The sequence below is a fragment of the Pyrus communis genome, chromosome 12 (genome assembly GCF_041283825.1).
Source record: "Pyrus communis isolate YQ-2024b chromosome 12, ASM4128382v1, whole genome shotgun sequence".
Classification (NCBI taxonomy): domain Eukaryota; kingdom Viridiplantae; phylum Streptophyta; class Magnoliopsida; order Rosales; family Rosaceae; genus Pyrus; species Pyrus communis.
This window is the reverse complement of record NC_142576.1, coordinates 25,128,324-25,154,645: the sequence shown is the minus strand read 5'-3', so window position 1 is coordinate 25,154,645 and position 26,322 is coordinate 25,128,324. Positions and strand designations below refer to the sequence as shown.

The window sequence follows — 26,322 nt, the reverse complement described above, 5'->3', positions numbered from 1 at the left end:
TGCACTAGCGTTTCTACAATAGTTCAATCTGTCTCCTACTGAATATGCTGATTGTTTACGATAGTTTGCTTTAGTCACGTGAATTAGTAACATGACGCAGGTGCATAAGCAATTAGCCTATAATTTAATAAGTGGCGATTACTATTTTCTCTAAATGACTTGGCTACAAATTCAGAAAAATGCAAAAAGTGTGAATCACAAGAATTCAATCCAATCATCAAAATCGATTCAATGCTTAAGAACATTGAATTACTTCGGATCTCAACAGAAACAGAATTCTTTGCAGCTCGAATTCGGACTGGATGGGCGGGAAACGGGTTGAAAGCGTATTGTAATTAATTATTATGGTCGAGTTGGTCACTTTTCTCTTTGGGCCTGTAACCTCGAGAAGGTCTTTAGGTTTATTCAGTTGGGTTTAATTAAATTTTGTATTAGTAGAAGCCTTCCAAGTTTTTGAGCAATTACTCTGATAGCCCGTTCCATGTTACTTGTATTACTAAATCAATCGTTTTGCTAATTTTTCCATTCCTTCAAATGGCATGAGAGCCCTCCAAGCCATCGGGGTTCTTGCTCTTTCTTTATGCTTAATTTTTGGGACGTGTTTTGATGGTTGTCAATTTAGACTATGAAATCTTTGATCGTTTAATGCTTCGTACCTTGTCTAGCATCCCTTTATTGAGGAATGCACCTCACTCTCTTGCAAATTACGTATTTTCAAATGTATGAATTTTATAATCGAAATTGTTTAATTTTTTTTAATCTTCTTTTGAAGATCATCCATATTAAAATATTATTTGAATAAAAAATTGTTCAGTCATCCAAGTTATTTGGTACTCACACGTTTGATTTGCTTCATACATTTTTTTAACACAAACTATTTTCAATTCAAAAGATTTTTGGTAGGAATGATCTTCAAATGAGCAAACAAAGAGTAAAAAAGAACAATTTCGATTATAAAATTTAGACGATAAAAATATGTTATCGCAATGAGTGAGATATGTGTATCCTTATTAAGAAATTTAAGTATTATCCTTAATTTAATGAGGTGAACCTTTAGTTTCTTGGGATTAGATAGGTTTAGGAGAGCAATGACTTCAATCCACCTTAATGCAATAAATATATGTGAGTGGGTTAGAGTTAAAAAATAATTATCTTGGTTAAAAACTGAGTTCATTAAACTCAACTCTAACGTCAAATCTCGTAGAGCATCATCAAATTAAGAGTCAAAATGTAATAACAGTTATAAAAAAACAATATTAATATTTTTCAACGGAAATGTCAATTCCTTTATGACATAATATGGAATGTCAGCAAGTAGGTTTGTTGTCAAATTTGGCAGCAGCTTCAAATATTTTTAGTGATTAACAAATGTTTTCATTGTCACTTAGTACTACGATTTAGTGGTATTCCTTTTCACTTGTAAGTGAGAGGTCTTGGGTTCAATTCTCCTCAAAGACGAATTTGAACTACATTACTGTTAGTTCATTGTGAGGTTAGCCAAATGGAGAACAAAATTTGAAAAAAAAGTTTAAAAATGAATTTAAATTTGACAACTGATATGACACTTTGACATATTTTAAAGTTTTGTTCTCCACCAAATATGTTAAATTAAATTATTATTTTACTACATTATTATCTTATCATATTAATGTTTTATATTTCAAATTTGACATAAATAATTCATAATAAATTCTTATCAGGTAGCACTATTAATGAAAAGCAATGAATTAATGAATATTACAATTTCATATTTATTTTCTTTGCATAAGTAATGAAAGGAAATAAACTAATGAGTATAATTTTTTTTTTTTAACAAACGATCGTATCTACACTAAGGAAGATGGGGTACAGTTAGCCTCATAATAGGCTAGCACTAATGTGGTTCAAATTCGCCTTGGGCGAGGATCGAACCTAAGACTTCTCACTTACAAGTGAAGAGGAATATCACTAGACCATAGTATTAAGTGTCATAAAAGCATTTAAACATTGCATTAGTAATGAAAGTAAATGAAAATACAACGTGTTTTTTTTTTTTTAATAAACGATATTATCTACACTAAGGGACATGGATAGTATTAGCCTAACAATGGGTTAACAATAATATGGTTCAAACTCTCATTTGGCCACTCAGTAACATGGTCTGGCGAAAATGTAATATTTTAAACCAATATTACAAAGTTAATAAAAAGAATTTATGTGGCATCCCACATCGCCCAGGGGAGTGATCCTTAAATGTATATTTCTATTCCTACCTAGCATGAGGCCTTTTGGGAGCTCACTGGCTTCGGGTTCCGTAGGAACTCCGAAGTTAAGCGAGAAGGGGACTAAAGCAATCCCATGATGGGTGACCCACTGGGAAGTTGCTCGTGAGTTCCCAAAAACAAAACCGTGAGGGAATAGTAAGCCCAAAGCGGACAATATCGTGCTACGGTGATGGAGCAGGCCTGGAAAGTGATCCGCCCCGGGTCGGGATGTGACAATTTGGTATCAGAGCCTAACCTTGGCTGTGGTGTGCCGACGAGGACGTTGGACCCCTAAGGGGGGTGGATTGTGACATCCCACATCGCCCAGGGGAGTGATCCTTATATGTATATTTTCATCCCTACCTAGCACGAGGCTTTTTGGGAGATCACTAGCTTCGGATTCCATGGGAACTCCGAAGTTAAGCGAGAGGGGGGTGAGAGCACTCCCATGATGGGTGACCCATTGGGAAGTTCTTGTGTGAGTTCCCAAAACAAATTGTCACATCCCGGCCCGGGCGGGACCACTTCCCGGGCCCGCTCCACCACGGTAGCACGATATTGTCCGCTTTGGGCTTACCATTCCCTCATGGTTTTGTTTTTGGGAACTCACGAGCAACTTCCTAGTGGGTCACCCATCATGGGATTGCTCTAACCCCCTCTCGCTTAACTTCGGAGTTCCGATGGAACCCGAAGCCAGTGAGCTCCCAAAAGGCCTCGTGCTAGGTAGGAATGAGAATATACATTTAAGAATCACTCCCCTGGGCGATGTGGGATGCCACAATTTAACAATGAATTAAAACTTATTTGAAGCTGCTGTCAAATTTGACAATAACCATTTTTATTGCCAATTCACGTCATGTTACATAAGAATTGACATTTCGATAGAAAAGCACTAATATTGTCTATTTTTACTGTTATTACTGATGTAAACTTTTTTACATCTTCTTTAAAGATGCTTTTACGTGCTAATTTTAGTTTAATATATCTTTCAAGTAATAGTTGTAACATCTATAAAAATACTGCTATTTGAAGGACATCTCTAGTGCTAGTTTGGTGTTGTTGTGTTCTTTTAAAAAACTGATTATACTATGCTGTGAGAATAAACAGCTGTAAAATAAAGTTGTTGAGTATTTGGTAAACTTTTTTTTTTCTTTTTGTGTGTGTGCGTAAAAGTGCTTTTAACCAAAAAATAATGTATGAGTGTTTGGTAAACTTTTATATAAATTGTTGTGAATATGTTAAATGACGAAAAATGATATGGTATTTAATATGATATAATAATTGTCAAAAAGAATATTATAGGGGTAATGATTGTAATTTTGTAAAATATGTGGGTGTATACTTGCCATTTTGAAAATTTCATTAAATGAGCACTGATTATTATGTTTTGAAAAAAAAAAAAAAACGCTTTTTTAGAAGCACGGTAGACCCTGCTTTTGCTTTTCTATACTTTTATATTGTCATTGACAACAGTCTTTTTTTTTTACAAAACGCATTTGATGTTCCAAATTTCTTAATAAGCCGTTTTTTATTTTTATTTTTTAAAAGCAACACAATCTCAAACCAAACTATTAATTTATTTACCAATCTTTTATTTCTCTTTTACCAATTATAAGTGACAACACATGCTTCACACTCCACTAAAAATTTGGTACCTAAGATATTTCGACATGGACTCGCACGATCGAGACCTTACCACCCAAATTTTACAAATAATCATTCGAACTTTGGAAAGGTTGTCAGATAATGCTATGAACTGTGTGTCATTCACGTGCTCCTCCATTCTATGATCTCAACACAATCTTTTATCCTAGGAGAGTTCATTTCTAATTTCCATATATATCATAAACTGAAAATTTAAAACATACTAGATTACAACAACCAAAATCCAGAAAGATTTTATTCAACAAGCACGTTGTTTTTATCACCCAAAAAATAATTATACATGAAATTATTACATGTATGGACATGGAAGACATACAACCGAAGAAAACTAAGAAAACTCCAACCAGCTCTAAGGTTCGAAACCAAAATCCACCATAAGGCTCAAGTTCTTCATGGGGGTTTTGGATCATGATCCGGATTTGCTCCTACCCCTGAATAATCATTGGTTTCCAGCTCCATCCGCCCCTCCACAAATCCTTCTCCCAAATCCAGGACACCTTCATCCAGCAAATTCTGAATAACAATAGAAAACTCAAATTAATTTGTGCACTAAATATATTTTGGATTTTTAGCCAAAATAATATATGAGATTAGCATAACTCTTCATTTTGGTCTTCGAGATTTAAAATCGATAGAAGTGGTCTCTAAGATTTATCATTTTGGTCATTCCGTAAAAAATCTCTTTTAAACTGAGGGTATTTTGTCAAATCAACCTCTCTATTTGAATTGATGGTTTCTTCAAATTAATGGAGGACAGAAGAATCAAAATAATTGATGGTGGACAATTTTAAAAGTACTTCTATCGATTTTAAATCTTAATGATCAAAGTGAAAAGTTATGACAATCTTAGAGATCATTTTAACTAAAAAAGCCATATATTTTCTAGGAAAAATAAAACAAGAACTAGAGGAATAATTACCTGACTCAGTAGGTCTTCCTTATTTATCTTCTGGCTTCCTATATGATCGATTCCTTAAGAAAATAAACATAAATATCATTCGCCGAGCATCCTTGTTCTAATTTTTTTTCAATTTTTTTTTTAAATAATACAAATGAATGACAAAAGGCTTACTTGTCGTAGGAGCAATAGCAATTGACGAGAAGACATACGTGAAACATAGAAAGAGAACTAGTTGTGTCATAAAATTACACTTGTGCGCCATGCCTCTGCTTCTTATGAATCACTCGATGGATCTACGCAGTAGACAGGAAGAAAAAGGAAGGGGGCAGAGGGTGAGTGATGATGGCAATTGGCACGAGGAAACATGTGGAAGTGGTGGCGTTTTATATTAAGATAAGAAGGACAAGTTGAACATGCAAAAGCCAACATGTAACCAATAACAATATTTCTCCTAAAGTCAACTTGATTAATTATTTATGGGGGGAATCAACTTACATTTCATTTGTGGGTTAGTTCCACTTCCATATATTATCCACTGTATTTCATTTGTGTTAATCTTCAACACATTCTTTAGAACATAATTGAAGATCCAAAGTTGGAGGATGATTCTCTCTCATTCTAATCTCTTTCTTCTTTCCTTTCCTTCTAGTTGAACGGTTACGATTAAGTCATGTTAACATCTTATATTAACTTTTTTACAAAGATAATAAAACAAAATGTCACAACCTGTCCCGAAATTTACGAAACTGAAGGGTATTTTTGTAAATTTTCACTTTGAGATAGATATTTTGAAATGGGTTTGCTTTTGGTCTTAATTGATGTGCCTAAGGGGGGCCCACCCTTTGATTTTGTCCTCTGCCCACTTTCACTTTCCCTCTCTTCTCTCTAAGTTCTCGATCCTCTCTATCTCTCTCTCTCTCTCTCTCACCTTAACTCTCTCTCTCTCAAAATAGATCACTATTCTCTTTGCCCTCTCACAGCTCACTCTCATCTTCTCCTCTCCCAAGTTTCACACACATGGCACCACACCCACACACACCAACCTTCTCTCTCTCGGACCTCCTTACCTCTTTTGTTCCTTTTCTCCTTTTGCAAACTAGGGTTGTAGCACCATGGAAACTAGTGCTAAAATTTGGTGAAATTCAACAGGCATCAACCTCTGATTAGGTGAGCCTCGGAGTCCCTTTCTCTATCTTAATGGTTGTTTGCCTTGATTTATAAAGTATGTATACCCATTGTAGGTGAAGGTTTAGCTTGAAAACAACTTGGAGGGATTTTCCCCAGATTCCGGCATGGAATCTCGTGACTTTCAGGCCATTTTCCAGCCAACTCTGGCCACGGCTGAACCAAATTTTGGTATAGTTTTCTTCCCTTCCTCCATAGCTTTAAATCCATGTATCGCATGACTTATGTTGGTCAAATTTTGGGGTTGATCGGAGTTGGGAATGCTCCAGCGTTCTTCTCTGTCGAAAACGAGTAACCTGGCCTGAAATGGGTCAATCCGACCCGATATTCATAAACCAATTTCAAACCCAGCCCGAAACCCAGCTTTGGGCCCAACTCATTTTAGGGTAATTCGACGTCGTGAATCCATTTTTGATGTCCGTTTTTCGAAATTCAATATTTGTGATAGAGTTTTATTAATTGGACCATTTATGTGCTTAGGTGCATTTATTACAACACTTCCGTCTTTGCTAGTTTGCACAGCTTTTCGATGGCGGAGTATCTGTGAGTGGACCCCTTCTAAAATGCATATTTTACTATTAGAAATGCATACATGAAAAGCATGATTTTACGTCTATGTTTTATGAAACGTTTATGAGTAAATTGGTTTCACGCTTTATGAATTATCATGCTTATTCGATTTTACGTTCTTTGTGGTATATATGATTGATGACTATATACCTACTTATGAACGTGGTTTTACGATATGATGTTTTAGTTACTAAGCTCCGATTTGAGATAGATATATATATATATATATATATATATTAGAAATATTATGTTAATGTTTTTATGTGCTTACTTAGCGGTTACTCATACGATACTGCCTACGGGCGAATGATACTACATTGGCTTCAGTCGGAAGATACTTATATATTGGCTTCAACCGGAAGACATTTATATTTGGCTTCGGTCGGGTGATGTAGTGGCTTCGGTTAGAAGATAAGTATATTTGGCTTCGGCAGGGAGATGTAGTGCCTTCGGGCGAAGGAAGTTATATGTGTGTGTGTGTGTGTGTCTATATATATGTATGCCTTGTGCTACTACTACTAAGCACATTATATACGATATATGTTTTATGAAAGGTTTTATGGCATGTTAGGGTTTTCGAAAAACCTATTACATATTATACTATTGAGTTTTCATAAACTTTGGAGGTTAGTACGTTGATGAATAACTGTTTCACTATTACTTATATATCAACTTAGTCCACTCATGTTTTTGTTTTGCGCCCCCTCAGGACTTAGAATAGAGACGTACAATCCTGATGTCAAGGCACTCCTGCATCGGCATCTTTGAGTCCTCTCGGTGTAGGACCCCATCTCTTTGTTCATTCAATTTTATATTATTCATTTTTAGTGTCTCATATTAGTTGTATGCTCTGAACACGTTCCACAATTGCATATTTATTATAATTAAATATACAAGTTTCATTTATGTCGGTTAATTGTTTCTAAGTTCTCAATGCATCCTAATATGGCTTTGTTACCTTCGGGTGTCGGCCATCACGTGCTTACCTTGGTGTTTAGACTATATCAGGGTTGGGCATGTCACAAAAAGTAAAGTGTGAAAGAAGGGGAGGGAAGGGGATGGGAATAGGAAGGGAGAATCCTACTCCTATTTAGATTCACTTTTAAGTCTAGCACACCTATTAGGACCAGGAGATATTTTAATCTAGGGTAATTTTCAGTTTACTACCCTGAAGTATCGTGGTTTTCAAATTTTCATCTACATAGGCACCATGCCATCAGTTAACTGAGCTTCTAACAGAAATACTAACAGAATTATGAAAGTGTCACTCAATCCTCACTTTAGCATGGTAAACTGAGAATTACCTAGGGCTGGAAAAAAATCCCAAAAATCCCAAACCAAACCGAAAAAATCCCGATCCCAAACCAAAAAAATCCCAAACCAAAATTCCCGAAAATTTCGGTATGTCATCCCGAACCAAACCGAAAATTTCGGTATGGGATTCGAGATTACATCTCCATTTTTTCGGTATTCCCATACCGAATAGAAATAAATATTATATATATATTATTTTTTAATTATAAGAGAATTATTTTTTAATTAATGGTATTGGTAGCCACTAGTGTGATTAATCTTTGTCTCAACTAAATAACTAATGTTTGTTTGTTCAATTTGTTTGTTTCTATATTCCAGTTGTCTCAACTAATGTGATTAATCTTTGGATATTAGTTTCCTGCATACCTAGCCACTAGTGTGATTAATCTTTGGATATTAGTTTCCTGCATACCTAATCTTTGGATATTAGTTTCCTGCATACCTAGCCACTAGTGTGATTAATATGTGGATATTAGTTTCCTGCATACCTAGGCAAATCAAGGAAACAAAGGAGTAAAGACCATTATGCATGCATGAACATATCAGTATATATATATTGTATATATATACACGGACAAGGTGGGTACAGGGCATGCAATTAGTTGAGCTCAAATTTTTTTCTTTTGTTTTCGAGTACACAATATAGTTGTTCTTTCAGACATGGGTGCCGCCAAAATTTTCATTTAATTACAACTATGTGGAGGAGGAATCAAAGTTGGAATGTGGGGTGAGATGGCATTAGCCCAAAAACTTTGTGCACAAATGGGTAGTGGGTAGATTGAAACTTAATTTTAGCCCAAAAACATAATATGTCAAATTTTAACCCAAAAACATAATATGTCAAATTTTAGTCCAAAAGCCCAAAAACATTTCGGGATTCCCGATTTGTCCCGAAATCCCGAAATTATTTCGGGATTCCCGAAAATTGGGATTCCCGAAAATTTGGTTTGGGATTGGTATTGAATTTGGGATTCCCAAAAATTTCGGTTTGGGAATCGGGACAAGGGTTTCGGTATGGGATCCCATACCGAACCACCCCTAGAATTACCCTTTAATTTATTTCTGGAAGACTTGTTACATGATGTATTTTTTCACGTGTTAAAATGATAAGTAACAAGGTTCATACAACCCTATTTCAGGGTATTTTAATAAAAAAAAAACCAAATACATGTTTTATAATTTTAGTGGAATACTATCACCATGTGATGATGTTCAATGAACACCAAAAATGATCTCCTATCTAGATAAGAATGTAAAATTGATGCAGCGTGACAAAGAGAAGATCAATCAACGTTAATGTTCAGAACAAGAGATCTAGAAACCATAAAGTATGAGAAAATCTCCAAGTTTATTAAATGATAATTGATAAGATCAGGGACGAAGTCAAAAATTTAACTAAGAGGGCACCTTAAAAAATTTTAGCTCATTTTTGTGTCAAATAAAGCTAATTTTTTTTTACAAATGCTGAAAAAATTAGTTACAAAATGACTTTAGTCTATTGTCTCATTTCATCTTTAATTGTTGTCTGAGTGTATCCCGAACTGTATTTCAATTTATCATTCATACATCATCCTTAAAAACCCAAAACTATTAAGATGTTCATTTTTTTAAAGATATTAAGACATTCATTTGTTGTAAAGAAAATGGACAATACGGTTTTGCAAAGAAACACTAAAATGACTGTTATTTAATCTAACGGGTCATATGGTTTCAGATTTTGGTGATTTGTGGTAGACATATCTTTGAGAGATGACCTAAAAGATAGACGGTTCGGATCATTAAAATACATTATGAAGTAGGCCTTACTAAATGAATATAAAAAAATGTCACCCAATCTTGATCACTCATTAACAAAGTATCTTAAACGTCCTCAAAACTTTAAAACACTATAAGAAACAAGCCCGTTAATTTAGAAATTAAATAATGTGTCACTAATAAGAAATAAACATGTTAATCAACACTTAAGTAATAATCTAATCATCAATAACCATATCAGTTAGTATATAAGATTTGATAAATTTGTCTCCTTAGCATTACCCTTGAAACACTGTTATAAAGACAGATTTCCTCTCTTCCCGAATGCTTTCCTTAGCTAATACTGATTGATTCACCTGGATTGTGACCCCGGAGACATTTTTTCAAAGTAGACTTCCTGCTGACACACTTGCATCCATGGATGCGCCACTCTGTCAGATAGAGGATGAACCACGGTCTTGCAAAGTACGGGGGATTGAGACCGCGGGCAGAAAAGGTGGGGAGATAACTATGGAACGGGTTCAGGTTTTTCGTGCACTCAATATATGAGGATCGAGTGCAACCCTTAAAATATATATATATATATAAAAGGAGTGCATGCCAGAGGTCAAAAAGGAGTACCAAACTCACTAGTGTAGAAACCAATCTCATTCGATCGCTTTATTTTGGGTGAGATCTCATTTGATCTCTAATTAGGAAGAGAGAGAAAAAGAAGCTGATAAGGTTTAGGTGGCTCTCCCTAGAACTGGTAGGGGATGTCTGTAATTGTCTATTATTTTGACCATGTATGAATGTATGAGTCTATCTCCATCACTGGGGCCAACAGCCACAAACCCTAAGTCAGTGAGTCAGTGGGATCTTAACCCTAATGACAAACGAACTTGCCGACGTTGCCATATGCGACAATGGAACAAAGTCGAAAGTAAGACGTCTTTCCACCGTCCAAGCTCTCCAAACTTCCCAAGAGGTCCATCAATTGTAGTCACGGAGATTCCTTACATTATTCAGTGGCATATCAATAATATTCTTTTTTACCAACCCTAACGTTAATAAGTTAAATTATTAAATATTAAAAGAGGAAGTTTGATGAGAGCAAAATCTGCACTAGAATGTATAAACGTTACTATTTTCGTACTCTTTCTTGCAGAACCTAAATCTCAATTGAATTTTTATCACTCTGCTACCCACCAACAGTGCCACCACTGCTCTAAAGTGTCATATGCCAAATAATAATAATATTGAAAACAAAAATAAACATTTTCAAATAATTCACAAATGAACTTTTGTAAGAACAAAATAATATACGAGTGTATGTTTTATTTATTCATATGTTATGCCGATAAATGAGATGACACCAAATTATTAGTTTTCTTTCACAAGTGGTGGATATATATATTACAAGCAGGATATCGACATTTCTCCGATTAATATAGAAAATAAAGATTTAGGTCATAAAATGTTTTTATAATCAAGTTTTAGGACAAAGTCCCTTTTTTTTCCAAACCAAAAGTCTATTCATTTATGATCTTTTGAACATATGTTAAATTGATGATAAAGAGAGCGTAAAAACTATATGAGCCATCATATAAGTTATATGTGCACCACATTAGAAAAAAATAATCAATTTAATGAAATTAGATGTTTAAAGAGACAAAATAAATTAACACAATTTTAAATCTTAAAATGTATTGTGTGAAAATTAGAGAAGTTTATTGCTGTTTTTGAGAAGCATTAAAATGTTATTAGCCCTTATTATATTATCAAATTAAATTTTTTTTTTGTCAAATTATATCAAATTAAATTGGATAAGTCGAAATAATTTGACCTGACTTTTGCGGTGGGATAAAGAATTTCATAAATATTCTTTGTGGTCTTTCTATAAAAGCAATCATACTACAAGCCTCTTCTTGCTATTCACCAACCTCTTAACCTCATTATCCTCTTCTTCTTCCTTGTGTTTGATCAATATGCTGCAGAAGCCTTTCCTTAGACTGCTGCTGGTACTCTTATTGGTTTTCTCTCATGTTCTATTTTTGTCTGCGGTTCCTGCAACCAGTAAGGCTCAAGAATATCCCTTTTTCTTTCCTTTTAGTTTTTAAATATTTTTATTTGGTCAATTGGGGTAAGTCTTAAGCTGATGCAACATGATATAAACATTTGCAGTCTATCTATATGCACAAGTTTATTTGTGCAAAAATAGTGGTTTATTTCATTTTTCTTATATAAAAGAAGTGGATTAATAATTGGTTAAATTATTCTTGTTTTGTAGGGAGCCTCAAATCAGAGGAGGAAGACTTATCGGTCCAAGAATCTCTGGTCAGCTCGCTCCTTCGCCTTCTCATTCATTGTTTTCTTCTTGTTCTTTCCTTAAAGTAGTGATTACCAATGATAATTATTTTAGAGCGCTGTTATTATCATTTTTTAGTGAAAAAGTCATAAGGCAGTCCTTTTTAGTGAAAAAAGTTATCATGCACTTCCACACGGTAAAAAGAAAATTAAAAAAAAAGCATTTAGTCAAAATAGTTTTTGAGATTTGCATAACTCCTCACTTTAGTTATTGAGATTAAAATCGTTACAAGTGATTCATGAATTTGTCCACCATCAATTATTTTGAACCTTATGTGGAAAAATTATGTTAAATAAGGACAAAGTGATAAAAATATCCTCAACTAAGGGCCAAACTAATTTGACAAAAATTAAGAGTATTTTTGTCATTTTCTCCTTATTTCCCGGAGATTTTTCCCTGAATGACCAAAATGATTGATGATAGACAAACTTAGGAATCAATTCTATCGATTTTAAATCAAAAGGACCAAAGTGAGGAGTTATGCGGATCTCAGTGACCATTTTGGTTAAAAAGTTTTTTTAAAAAAAAAGTATGAAACAATGCATAATGACTTTTTCAAAATATTAATAATAATTATCTCATTTACCTGATTTATTCAGCAATCTAAATATGCAGAGATTCGTACATAAAAACATATATGTGTTAATGAATTGTAATTTATCGCCTAATTTTGCCTTTATTTAATTATCTTTCTGGCAGGGTCTAGTGGATTTGGTGAATGGAGAGGAGGTGTTTGATGTGGGTGGGGGAGAGGCGTTTATTGAAGGAAGGGTGACTATAGAAAGTGAAGACTATCCGGGAACAGGAGCAAACAGCCATCATGACCCAAGAACCCCTGGAAAAGCTTAAAGATCACTCCCAAGAACCAAGTTTTGGTTTGAGGATGTTCTGTATATCTGTAAGCTGTAAAGTCACGATCTAAGCGAACTTTTTTTATGTGTTTAATATTCGTATGAAACTACATGAAACTTTAGAAGCAATAATTTTTTATTTATTTATTAAATGGTGTGAGAGAATCGAAATTGATACATTTTATTATAAAAATGATAAACAATTTAAATATAATAATTGATTTTTATATTATAGAAAAATGCCCATTAATAAATGTAAACTTTGTACTCGGAATGTGAAATGCCAGGTAATAGAAATGAGGATGTGGGAGGGTGACTTTCTTTGATAGTTTGAATACATATATATTACTCACCTTTAAGATGTGTTAACAATCAACTTTAAATAGGTTTCTGAAACTATAAATCAGAATTTGCGTTTCTGATATGCTCTTTCAATCCTACGACACCTAATTTTTTTTGTCGAAGACGGATTCTGGTAGTAGCATGTAGGAATATGATCCTTTGATCCTTTGATCCTGAGATCGGTAGGTGTGATTACCTTGCCGATGATTTCACTGTTACGAGAACTGGAGTTAGTTGAATGACGTTTTCCCATCCAAGTTCAATAGGGTTCAATATATATTTTCAGTAGAGAACGTGAAGTCCTTGTTGGAGTCAAATGCCGAGATAAAATGTCATAAGGAGGGAAGTCCAGCTTCAACTACTTGAACCCATGTATGTGAATAATATAAACAGAGAACTCAGTACAACGAGCACAGGATCACATGCTTCGAGGGTTTCTCATGTACCTGCCCTTTTGTGGCTTTACTAACCTTTGCTAACCATTGTCGTCGACATCTTCGAAAAAATTGAGGAAGTTGTAGTTGGCACCCAGTGAGATCCTCGAAAAAATTGACAGGGTCGTAGCCGTAATTGAACTTGAATGGGTGCACCTCTGCTAAAATGGACGTAGTTGTGCCAAAGTTTATTGATTAATTGGTTAGCCCCAGTCCTTACGAAGTTCCAACCTTGGTGCTCTTCTCGATCTTTTCTGGTGTTACTAGAACAATACCGATACCAGATCCTCTTTCATTCGACGAGCTGTCAACGAACAATCTCTGCCCCCGAACTCTAAGAAAACAGGTCTTGGAGGCCGCCCTAGGAGCCAGGTCTGGGATGATCTTCAATTTGTTCAGTTCTCACCTCTGAGGTGAGCTTGTCCATGTTAACTACATTGCAGAAGATGAAGAATTGGTATAGAAGAAGAGGAAGATGAAAGAGAGAAACAAGAGAGATTGTATTGATTGATTGGAGAAAATGTATACAATTGAACTTAAGAAAATGATAGCTATACAATCCCTTATATAGCCATATATCCTAATTACAATAATACACTTCTAACTATATTTCTGTTATATCAGTTATTACTCCCCCTCAAACTAAACTTGGAGTATCCAAGTGAAGTTTGACGTAGCCAGGTTTTGTCAAAATTAGAACTGCGCTCCAACTTTCTATCCTGCAAGTCAATTTTGGCCCATGGGTCTTCTATTCGGTAGGCTTGATGGTTTGAGATTCTTGTTTCCATTCCTTCTTGCTGCAATAATCATCACTTGCCTCGTTATACGGCACAATATGATCATCATTCTCACATGCCGCACCCCATATTATGTTTGCAAGCTCCTCGTCGTTCTAATCAAACATATCTGAAGAAGCCACAATTAATCGTAAAACCGAAATCGAATTCAAACCATTTCGAATAAAGTTGATGATCCAACATTGTAGCAATTTTAGCTACACCAACTTTGTATTAACCTAACAGCAAGCTTGCTGGAACAAATGCAACAAGTAACTCTTTACATTTTACTACTGCTGAAGCTAAACTGTAGTCCCAACAGATTTTTGACTTTGAACTGAGAAGCCATAGTAACACACTCACTGTATATGCAAATTACCCCTCCTAAATCTTTACAGAGACTGGCAACAAATCAACCAAGAAGAATGACACTCCAAGAAACCAAAACAACCAAGGAGAATGACACTCCTTATAGCTTCCTAAATCTTCCCAGATACCAAAATTAATGAAGGAGAATGACACTCCAAGAAATCAAATCAACCAAGGAGATTGACACTCCTAATAGCTTCCTAAATCTTCCCAGATACCAAAATTAACCAAGGAGAATGACACTCCAAGAAATCAACATTATAGGCTGTTATAAGCTTCTGAACAATTCAAACCTAATAAAGAGACAATAGAATTTCAGTGAGGCAGAGAGACAGAATTGGACACCATAAAATTGCACAGTTCATGGTTCGAAAATCCAGCAAACCAAATGAAGTCCATGACAAACCATTGATCTTGAAGCAATGAAGAATCTTGAACCCAAATATCCTAAATATCACACTAATATCCCAGAAAAGACTCACAAGAAAGATGAACAAGCGGAGTGTAAATTCAATATACCACTATTTGGCTATCAGCCTTACTAATTGACAAAATAGCAAACATTTTCTTACTGAAACATTCAATCAAACATATTATGTGCACTGTGAAAACCAGAAATCAAGAACCTAATCAGAACTTCAATCTTGAGCCAAAGCATGCAGAGGAAGCAAACCAGAAACCTTGGCAAATTAATCTACCAACTTGCACTGAGAAAACCAAGACTGAGCAAAACCCGAGTGAGAAATGGCAGTGGGTTTGTCTCTAAACGTTGCAGTTCGGCTTCCCTTGAGGACCCACGAAGATGGTCTGGTTAGGCACTCATTGATTTTCTTATCTAAACTCAACGAACTCAGTTATGTCTGGCGAATAATCTCTCTTTTTCCAGTCACATTCCTATGTATTTGATCGGCAAGAACGCCGGAGCAGTGACTCCTGTGAAAAACCAACATGGGTCTCAATCCAAGAAACACAACAACTCGAGATACACTGAGAATTCGAACCCTAATGTTTCCCCTACGTCGAAATCGACGGCGAAGTCCCAGAAGACGGTTGAACAAAAGCAAGGCCATGGCACGCTAGTGGTTGAATCAAATGGGAATGATCGCTGTCTCTTATCAAAACCAAGGTTGAAGACGGATTTTGACGAAACATCAATTCATGAGGACAATTTTACCGACGAAGTAGCACAAGATTCTGTGAACTCCAAAAGGCCCAAAGAACAATCTCGAAAGCACCGAATATCTAATGAAAATTTGGAAAGAAACTAAGCTAGAAACATATGAAGAAAAAAAAAAAAAAGGAAATGGAACCACCAGAATCAAAGGCGTGAGCCTGGTAGCTCTGATACCATGTTAACTACATTCCAGAAGATGAAGAATTGATACAGAAGAAGAGGAAGATGAAAGAGAGAAACAAGAGAGATTGTATTGATTGATTGGAGAAAATGTATACAATTGAACTTAAGAAAATGATAGCTATACAATCCCTTATATAGCCATATATCTTAATTACAATAATACCCTTCTAACTATATTTTTGTTATATCAGTTATTAGTCTGGAGTTCTTTTCTCTACATTGGCCATAGAGGTCCCATTGGATAGTTGCTCGGCAGTCCCCCGGGTGGGTTAGCCACCCGCTAGCTTGTTTATTGATAGAAAAAGTAAGATTTCACTGTATAATTAAGCACAATCGGTTGTCTATGGGAGCACGACCGTTGGAGGAAGGTGAGAACCCAACCTTTGTTTTCGTAGCTTTTTTTAAATGATCTGTCATCCAAGCTTTTTTGAAAGGCCATATGGGCGCCATCTCGCCTTCTCGTGTTGCGACAGGAGAAGCCGCGAAGTAATTTAATAGTCAACTGAGATGGTTACGAAGTAAAGGCGCACAACTTTGACAAGAAGAGGCTATGCAGTAGTGTGGCGAGGGTGCCTGATGAATCCAAAAGATTCAGCCTCAGAATGCCCTTCATGCCCAAAAGGTTAGTTCAAGGGCTTTGGTAGGGAAATGCAAACACTTGTCATTTCAGATGCGATCGAAAAGTTTTTGTCAAGCGTAGAGACTATATATGGGGAAAAAATGCGAATAGAGATACGGAAGTTCCTGTTGGAGTTATAGGTGCAGGAGTAGTGAACATGACCCTTTCAGTAGCTCCTGCAGAAGGAAGAAATGTGGTAAAGAGGAGTTCCAGGCGTAGGAGTTTATTCAACTACAAAAGGAGAAGCTGGGAGAGATGCATCAAGGTAACCCGGTGGGACTAAGACTAGGTTTTCCCCACCGCTGCCCTAACGAAATTCTGGCGAATGAGCTAGTCTTGGCTTTCCTGGGTCCACTAGACATGCCATATACCGCACAGGATTTCCTCACAGCAAGCCATCCAGGGGGCTGGAAAGCCATTTCTACCCAGCGATAAACCACTCCTCCGCCCCTTTGGTCTCAAGTATTTTTATCTGTCTACTTCACCGGTAACACCGAAACCATGAAAACATTCTAATATAAAAAAAGTAGCAAGCAATCAACACCGAATATTACGTAAGGATAAACAATGCCACCCCAACGCATCTATCCAACCGAAGCCGACCGCTGAATCTTCAAAAACAGGACCGGGTGCTCTTGTCTTCTCTTCCCAGTGGGAGTAATCACCCTGATAGGAGCATCTGTAGTGGCATCAATAACGAGGGAAAGAGAGGCGGAAGGCGCCTCAATAGAGGAGCTGAAACCTGCTATTAGAGCAGGATCCACTTTTTGGGAAATATGGATCAAATCTTTGCGGTGAGGAGGCAGCTTAGTCTCTAAAACAAGTTGCTAACTAGATTATGTTAAATTATATATGACAATATATTGTGAGGATATTTAACATTGTTCCTCTTTTCATATCTCCTCTGCTCTTAAGATTGAATGGAAGATACTTTTCCGTCTTAGCTATTCAATTTAATTGATGAATGTATTATATTTCTTGCTCACACTTTACATTGTTAAAGCATATTAAGTTTCTATATATAAATATTTCTTAACTTCTTAATAATTACTTCAGAACTATGAATTATATTCTTAATCTTGGTTAACATACTGGTCATTAACAGGCAAATGGTCTTGTTAAAGTGATTTAGTTAAATCAACGTGTCTTTCCGCATGCTCCCAAGTAATTATCAAAGATTAAATCGAGGGGCAGAAAAGGCAGATATCGGTGAATGTGTGAGAATAGATCCTAGAATGAAGGAGGAGGACAATAGTTTAGACCAAGAAAAAGGTTTTAAGAAGCCAGAAAAATTCCTTCCATGTCCGCGATGTGGCAGTCTAGACACCAAGTTTTGTTACTCCAATAACTACAATGTCAACCAGCCTAGCCACTACTGGAAAAACTGCCAGAGATATTAGACAGCTGGGGGAACACTGAGAATTGTTCCTGTGGGTGCTGGCCGACGAAAGAACAAGCATTTAGCTTCACGATACCATCACATAATACTATCCTCCGATGGAGTACAATCACCAATTAACCAGGTTAGAAACCACAGCTAGAGCTGGAATAGTATTAAAATGTGGTCCTCAAGCACGACTTTGTGAATCTTTGGATACTGTTGTTAATCTTAGATACCCGAGGACATGTCTTAAGATGGGCTCTGTCAGTTGTAGAGAAAGTCGAGAGGAGCCCTCCTCAAGCATGTCTTCAAAGACAACGTGTAATAACCGGGGAAGTGAATTACCCAAACACATAATGCAAGGGGAGGGGAAGGGGTTACAAGGATCTTGTGTGTCAAATGCTTTGAATTGTCACCCGGTTGCTCCATGGGTTTACCCTTGTAATCCATCTTGGACAAATGCAGCTTCTGCTCAAAATCAAATACAGTGGTATGCCACATCAGTGGTGGTTGTTCCTGGTCCTTGTTCTCTAAGCATTTCCTTACAAACTGTTCAAACATTACGTTGGGGTTGTATACCACTATGGCTTCCTGCTGGACTGGGACATATGTTGTTGTCAGGATCTAATGGTTGTTTATTTCCATCCTCCTCTACCAGTAATAGTCCCTGCTCAGGTATGCCGAACCTAGGAAAGCAATCTGAGGGTTTAAAACATTATTGATCTGGAGAAATCAGAACTGTGTTTTTGTTCCGAAAACATTTAGAGTTGATGACCCGGATGAGGCTTCAAACAGTCCTATATAAATGGATCGCTTTAGGCATTAAGCCTAACCAGATGGAATCCACCTCAAAACTGTAATGTTTCTCAGAACTTTAGAATCTAAAACAGGAGGCAAAAGCCATATACTTGAATTCATCCATGTTTATCACTAATTTCCCAGCCTCTACTAGGTAATGCTAGTGCACAGGATTGTGTGTAAACCCATCAGCTCATACTCGTCTCACAAATTCATAAAAAAGCACGTAAACCTTTGCTGTGTTTTTGCTTGAGACAACATGAGTTGTCTTGGATGCCTATTGCTGGTTCTTGCTTCCTGGTCAGATGTGGTAATCACCTTCTGGCTTGGGTTAGTACATTTTGCACTTCAAACTGAATTGTTGATCATTTCTAGAGTTTTGAAATATGAAGGAAAGGCAATTTTACGAAAGTTTAGATACCGCGATTTTATTAAGGTTGTTGAGCTATCTGTTCTCTTTTTGTTTGCAGTATTTGTAAACATATACTCAACAATGGAAGATCCTCTTGCTTACCTGTCGGCTTCATTGATTCCTTATTAATCTTGAAATTAGGCAATCATTTAGGTAAAGTTAAATTTGTATGAGTTGTTATATTGCCGTGGAACAGTGTACAACATTGCTGAATCTATCAGGACAGGAAAAGTAGTTACAAGATAATAGCATGCAATTTAATTGGCTTACAAGTTTCTGTTTAGCTGAACTGAATTTTATCCGGTTTCAGTCATAATTCATAGCATCTCTTCTGTAAGCGAACACTTGCTTAGTTGGTGTTAGGAGTGTTAGCTGATCGTACCATATGAAATTAGCTTCACGATACCATCACATAGTATCCTCCGATGGAGTCAATCACCAACCAGGTTAGAAACCACAGCTAGAGCTGGAACAGTATTAAAATTTGGTCCTCAAGCACCTCTTTGTGAATCTTTGAATACTGATAATCTAATCACTCATCCTAAAGGTTAAGCGTCACGGGGGGAGTCTCCAATCAAAAAGCCGTTGAATGTACAAACGATCATTCGAGATAAGATTTTGGGCATTGCCTCTGGTGGCAGCACCTATCTAATCTCATCCTTGCTCTAAAGGCAAATTTCAATGATCGGACTGTGTCAATGACAAAATACCTCTCGATCAATTCGATAGTTTGGTGGTACCCTTGGAGATACTTTAAGGAGTTGGCCGCTCACCTTAACTTCGACGCCTTATGGTATTTGTTGATGTGTAAAATCGTTATACGTGCTTCACATCACTTAATATATGCAGTTCACATATTTAGTTTGAATGCCGCCTTGGTTTTACCAAAATACCGGATATAACAGGAACTTGTAAATAGGAATTTGACAAATCCAAAAACACCGGCCAAATGACACTCAAAAGTTGTATATTTGGGAGAATGAAGCCCATAAATCTAAAATATATTTGACACTGGATTATATGAAGCAGGGGAACGCATTTGGCGCTTGCATTGAACGTGCAGGTCTTCATGACTTTTGATCAAAGTTACGATATTAAACGCTTAGTTGCATTAGGAGAGGATACTGTTTGAATTCCTTCATGTAAGAACTTATTCTTCTTTTTAATAATGACGTAACAATATTGTACCATATAAACATCATAAATAAAATCATTCATTCTCTTTTGATCATCTAGAGATCATTTTTGTAAAAAATAGAAAAAAATGATCTAATTAATTTGGATACCGTATAGTCATCATACGAATCAAACACATATCATGACAGATGTTATTTGTTACCATAAACATCAATTTATTTGACATGTATAGATGGCTAAATAGTATTCAAATTGGATGAATTTTTTAAAGATTGTTTTTAAATAATGATATATATATATATATATATAAGTAAATAAACGGTTCGATATGACGTTTGTATGATCACGTCGTAAACATGAGTGGCTTCTTACCAAACATTACTGTAATAGAATTGAGAAACTCAAAATCCTTACTATACATATTGCATTTCTAAATCAATTTTGATCACGTCTCAACAAACATCATCATTATTGTTTACAATAATCAGCCATCCTTATCCTTAATAATCATTGTCCTCTCATACTTCTGTACCCACATAAATTGATCCCGATGTGTTTATCACACGCCAAAAGGAATGTTATTAAGTCAGTCCACATACACAAATCACAATGTTTACCATAAAGCCAAATGCTCATCATTTATAGACTAGAGGACTCTTGCTAGGGAAATTGCATGGATGGGAACTATAGAACCACGTGAGATAATTTCATTAGTTATCGTTATACCAACTTAGATATGTACATAGGAACAATACTTATCTCTTAACGTATACGAAGTCATTCCTATTATTGTGATGATCTGACATCATTTTATGGTACATACATAATAATTGAAATTGGGCAATGTTATTCACACACTCGTTTTTACTTTTCACATATCCCTCTTAATTTTTGACCATCAGATCAAATGAATTAAAGGAGATTAATGGCAAAAAAATTAATAAGAGTGTTGGAACTAAAAATGAGTGTGAATAGCACTATCCCTGAAATTATTCATTCTCTTTATGATCATCTTTGGAAAAGTTCATTCATTTTGAAGACTGTTTACTCATCTATAGTTGTCGGACAAATCGACAATTATAGTAACAAATAATATACTCATGATGAACCGTCAAATTGTAATACATCGTCTTCTAAAAAGTTTACATGTAAAGAGCTAAATAGTGTACATATACGGTAGAATTGTCATTTTTTTTTCCGTCAATTTGTTATTTATTTAGCACTTTGTCACCTATGTTTGTCCTTTTTCGGAAAAATGTATTTACTTCCATAGTATAACAGAAATAATTCAACACGCAAATCCTTTTTGTAAGCATCCAAATAATTCTTCAAAATCCTTGTTCTTTTACTTACGTATATCTCAACCCTTTGACCTTTCACACACTCCCGCTTTCTTTTAAGTACTCCAGCTAATTATTAAGGGTACAAGTCAGCAATACACTTAGAAATACAAATATCAATACAATTAGCAAGTTTATTAGTATTTGGTTAGAGTTGTTAGGCTTTCTAGTATAAAATCAAAGTGTGTAATCTTCATTCTTTTAAGTCAATATACAAGTCTCATATTTCTCTCCCTAAATTCTCTCTAGTTCATCTTTCTCAGTTACTCTTTCTTCTCCATTTTCTCTTCGATTCTGTGCTCTCCAACTATTTGAAGAAATGCGTCAGTGAATTCTTTGATCTCTACTCTATTCTTTGGTATGGAAGAAAGATTAGACATGTGTGCAGTCCAGGTGTTTGTCAAAATGCCCAACTTAGAAGTTTCATGTGAAGGTTATGTTTTCAGTCTCTTTTCTCCGAATTCTTGAACAATTAGAATGAATATTTTCTGGGTTTTTTTTTTTGGGGGGGGGGGGGGGGGGGTTTAACGGTTTCGACTAATTGCTCCAAACAAGATAGTTCTTTGTTGTCTTTGGGTTCTGCATCTTTAATGTTTTGCTGCTTATTTTCTCTCTTGGTTCGTGTTTTGAGATTTCATTAAAATGGGGTTTTCTCGGCAAAATGGTGTCATATTTCTTGCTTATGTCAATTAGACTATTGGGCACAAAGTTGTTCTGGTTCAAGAAGGACGTTACACCATTATCAAACTAGTTATGGAATGAGAAAAATTACAATAAGCCATTCTTGTGATTAGAAGTCATTTAAGTTGATATGTTGAGAATTAAGAGCATGGAGCCATCTTTCTTTTGCCTTGAAGCAGTCTGCATTTGAAGGTTTACAGAGAGCATTGGTCATATCCTGAAATGCAGACATTGCATTGTTGGGCTGAAGATTGACTTGAAGAAATGAATTTTTCTCTCTTTAATGGGTTTGATTTTTCTACGAATCTTGATATGTTTGGAGAAATGGGTGTGAATTTTTGAGTTCTGGCATATATTAGTTCATGGTTATTCAGATTAATTATGGTATGTGCTAAAATGAGAAGTGTAATGTCTAAGAAGATTGTTCAGGAGCAAACTGATGAGTTTATGCAGTATATTTCCTTATCACAACCTATAATGTTGAGTTTAACCAGCTCAGTTGTTAGCATGTATCTACTGTAAGTCCGATTATAAGTGTCCTAGAAAAAGATGAAGTTTGAAGAAGTTGTCAACGGTAAATCCAACGAAGGGTAATCCCATGTTGTGAGTAGGTAAATCCCACAAAGGGTAATCCTAAATAGATGTTGATTTTCTGTTGTTGAAATTGTGAAGGCCGATGCCATTGTTAAAAGTAGTTGTTTCTGGTAAAATCCACAAAGGGTGATCCCGTGGTACTATAGTTAAGGCCGATGTCACACTATAGTTTGTTAATTTTTTGTTTTAAAGGCCGAAGCCAATGTTAAATGAGATTGTTGACGGTAAATCCCACGAAGGGTAATCTCGTAAGAAGTTGTTATACTGGCATGAGGGTGTGCTACGACTACTTTAAAAGGTTGTTCTTTGTGAAGCTCCTGCTAGAGGCAGAGGAAGGGTGTCATGATTTCAGTACACTGGTTGGAGTTAGAACTATGCAAAATTTGGAAAGATCAACAAGAGACAGAGGTTTTGGAAAATATTCAAAATCTGATTAATGTTGGCACAAATGATACTTTTCATATGCTCTATAACTCACATGGGAATGATTTTGATATGGAACAAGGTGATATACATGAAGATATTATGACATGGAATGAATCTGAGGTGGATGAAGATGGATTGCAAGATTGCAGATGGTTCAACCCTGTTCTGTTTTTTGGTTTCATAGCAGTGATTGCAGATGTTCTTCCAATCTCAAATTGGGTTTCCATAGTTGAGATTGAGGGGGAGTATCATAGGTACAAGTCAACAATACATTTAGAAATACAATTAGCAAGTTTGTTAGTATTTGGTTAGAGTTGTTAGGCTTTCTAGTATAAAAACAGAGTGTGTAATCTTCATTCTTTTAAGTCAATATACAAGTCTCATATTTCTCTCTCTAAATTCTCCCTCGTTCATCTTTCTCAGTTACTCTTTCTTCTCCATTTTCTCTTCGATTCTCAAATATTTCAATGTAGTTAACATTAATGATCTCCCAGTTTATCACTCGTATTTTCCCCTCTATAAATACTCCTCTAAACTCCCAAATATTTGCATAAACCAATACTCCTTATCAACATCAGATTCCTTATTATTGTTCCCCTTTAGGCTACTACTTTTGTAAAGAGAGACAAACATTAGGGTAAGCTACATTCTTATATTCAAACACATATTTTATTCGTGTGCATTTTCATGACTGCTTTGTTAGGGTAAGCTACATTCTTATATTCAAACACATATTTTATCATTTATTTTTTGTATATACGTCTACTTGCGTAATACTTCTTCTTCTTAATTTAGGTAATATTTTAGTAATTAACTTTGTTTTATAAAGTTAGGACCAAAGTGTAGGTGTTATACAATTTTTTGTCATCAGTTTGAATGTAGTTTGATACTAGTTATCAATATCAATCTCTCATTTCATCAACAATTAACGCCTGAATTATTTTCTTCAAAAAGAAAATAAAAAGTTGATGCTGTTTTAATTAAATAGCATTTCATCGAAAGAGAAAAAAGGAAGTTGATAAGTACGTTAACTATTAACCAATGAACTTTATATGTATTGCAAGTTTGTGATATATCAATAGTTATAGATTCAACCAAGAAGAAGTCATCTAAAAAATCGGCAGGGCCAAACTTGATTGTACGAGGATACAAGCTTATTGACGAGATCGAGAAAAGCCTGGAGGCCGTATGTCCTTCAATTGTGTCCAGCGCATATATCGTAACCCTAGCAACCCGAGATTCAGTTGTTCTTGCAGGAGGACCACGCTATGTTGCTCCCACAGACGCTGTGACGGGCTCGTATCAAACCCAAACGTTGTTAACTTGCCCAGTCCATCATTTTTAGCGTCTCAGGCTTTGCAATCTTTCACTACCAAAGGGATGACCCTCAAGGCCGTCTCTGAGATTTCAGAGGTCATGTGCGAAATTTATAAAATGACCTCTCCTTGAGATAGTTTTTTTTTTTTTTTTTTTATAAAAAAAAGTAAAACAATGTATTGATGTAAGAAAACAATCACTTAAATCAAAACAAATTTTAGCACTCACTAATTGCAAGTTTACATATGTCATTAATTATAATTAAAAAAGCTGCAAGCATAACCTTCACTAAATAATCAAAAGCAGTTCAATCTTAAACAACCAAACATGAAAAAAAACTTCAAAACTTTAACTATAAAATTTCACTTGAATATATGACGTTATTATACAATAAAGTCGAAAAACCATTGTATTTTGGGGTGTTATTATTGACAATCAGAATATCTCATTGTACTCCAATTTTTTATATTGAGTAACGTTAGGGAGATTAAATTTGTAGACTAAATTTTGTAAATTAGACATATGAGTTGATATACGTGCTCATTTCCTATTGGTGACACATCATTTAGTTTACAAATTTAGTCTTCCTAGCATTGCCCTTTTATATTTAAAAAGAGAAAAAAATTACTCTTATAAGGAATGCAATGAGATTTTAAAATGTTAACAAGAGCCATTTTCTAAATATAGAACATTATTACATAATATTAGATGGCAAAATTTTGGGAGCCCCTTCAAATTTGGGACCCTATGCGACTACACCTTTCGCTCCCCCCCAACGCCCCCTCTGATGACCCTAAATGCCATGGTGACCCTATTGGGTGCACACACGGTTGGTGTTGCCACGGTAATTTTTTCCAAAACAGGCTCTCAAATTTTCAAGGGTTAGGATCGATCTCCTGATCCCTCAGGATCCAGCTTTGGTTTCAAAGTTGAGCACACTCTGTGTAGCTAGCAATAACTCTTCTACATTTTTGGACCAAAACACATCTTCCACTTTTGATAACCAATTCTACAACCAGATTCTTTTGAGAAGAGGTGTGTTGCAGATTGACCAAGAGCTTGCTTCGGATACATCTACGGTTGGTATTGTTTCTGGATTTGCATCAAACAGCCTGAGGTTTAGTTAGAGCTTTGCAATTGCTATGTTAAAGATGGGGAGTCTCCAGGTGCTGGTTGGAAAATGCTGCTGAAATTAGAAAAAACTGTAGGGTTTTTAATCCTGCGAGGCCAAAGAACTAATTATTTTAGGGGGGGTTCTAATTAATAGTTAATTAGTTTCAATATTCTTTCTTGTTAAGAACTTTAAGAAGTAAGTCCTACTAAGTCGTTGCGCATGGTTGTTAATTATGCGTTTGATAACTACTAGCTAGGGGTTGCAATCATATATGAGGTGATAGGAATCATACTTTCTTCATGCTTGGTACATGATAGACATCTTTGTTAAAATATGGACCTGCTAGGGTTTGCAGGGTTCTAGGGTTTAAGCCGTGAGAGAGAAGTATTGAAGA

General features: G+C 35.6%; 1 protein-coding gene, 1 long non-coding RNA gene and 2 pseudogenes across 2 annotated transcripts; 3 read left to right on the top strand and 1 right to left on the bottom strand.

The window, feature by feature from the left end:
- Nucleotides 1-4,115: 4,115 nt before the first annotated feature.
- Nucleotides 4,116-5,178, bottom strand: LOC137746211 (uncharacterized). Its single transcript, XR_011069786.2, has 3 exons — nt 4,981-5,178; nt 4,828-4,880; nt 4,116-4,421 (listed from the first exon to the last, which is right to left on the bottom strand). It is a non-coding gene; the product is annotated as an uncharacterized LOC137746211 (long non-coding RNA).
- A 6,328-nt stretch (nt 5,179-11,506) lies between these two features.
- On the top strand, nt 11,507-12,983 carry LOC148692590 (uncharacterized). Its single transcript, XM_088681061.1, has 3 exons — nt 11,507-11,688; nt 11,903-11,949; nt 12,680-12,983. The coding sequence occupies exons 1-3, from the start codon at nt 11,601-11,603 to the stop codon at nt 12,827-12,829; spliced, it is 285 nt and encodes a 94-aa protein (XP_088537187.1). The 5' UTR covers nt 11,507-11,600; the 3' UTR covers nt 12,830-12,983.
- A 4,980-nt stretch (nt 12,984-17,963) lies between these two features.
- LOC148692589 (cyclic dof factor 3-like) lies at nt 17,964-18,969 on the top strand (annotated as a pseudogene).
- A 4,444-nt stretch (nt 18,970-23,413) lies between these two features.
- On the top strand, nt 23,414-26,053 carry LOC137744603 (peroxidase 44 pseudogene; annotated as a pseudogene).
- Nucleotides 26,054-26,322: the final 269 nt, after the last annotated feature.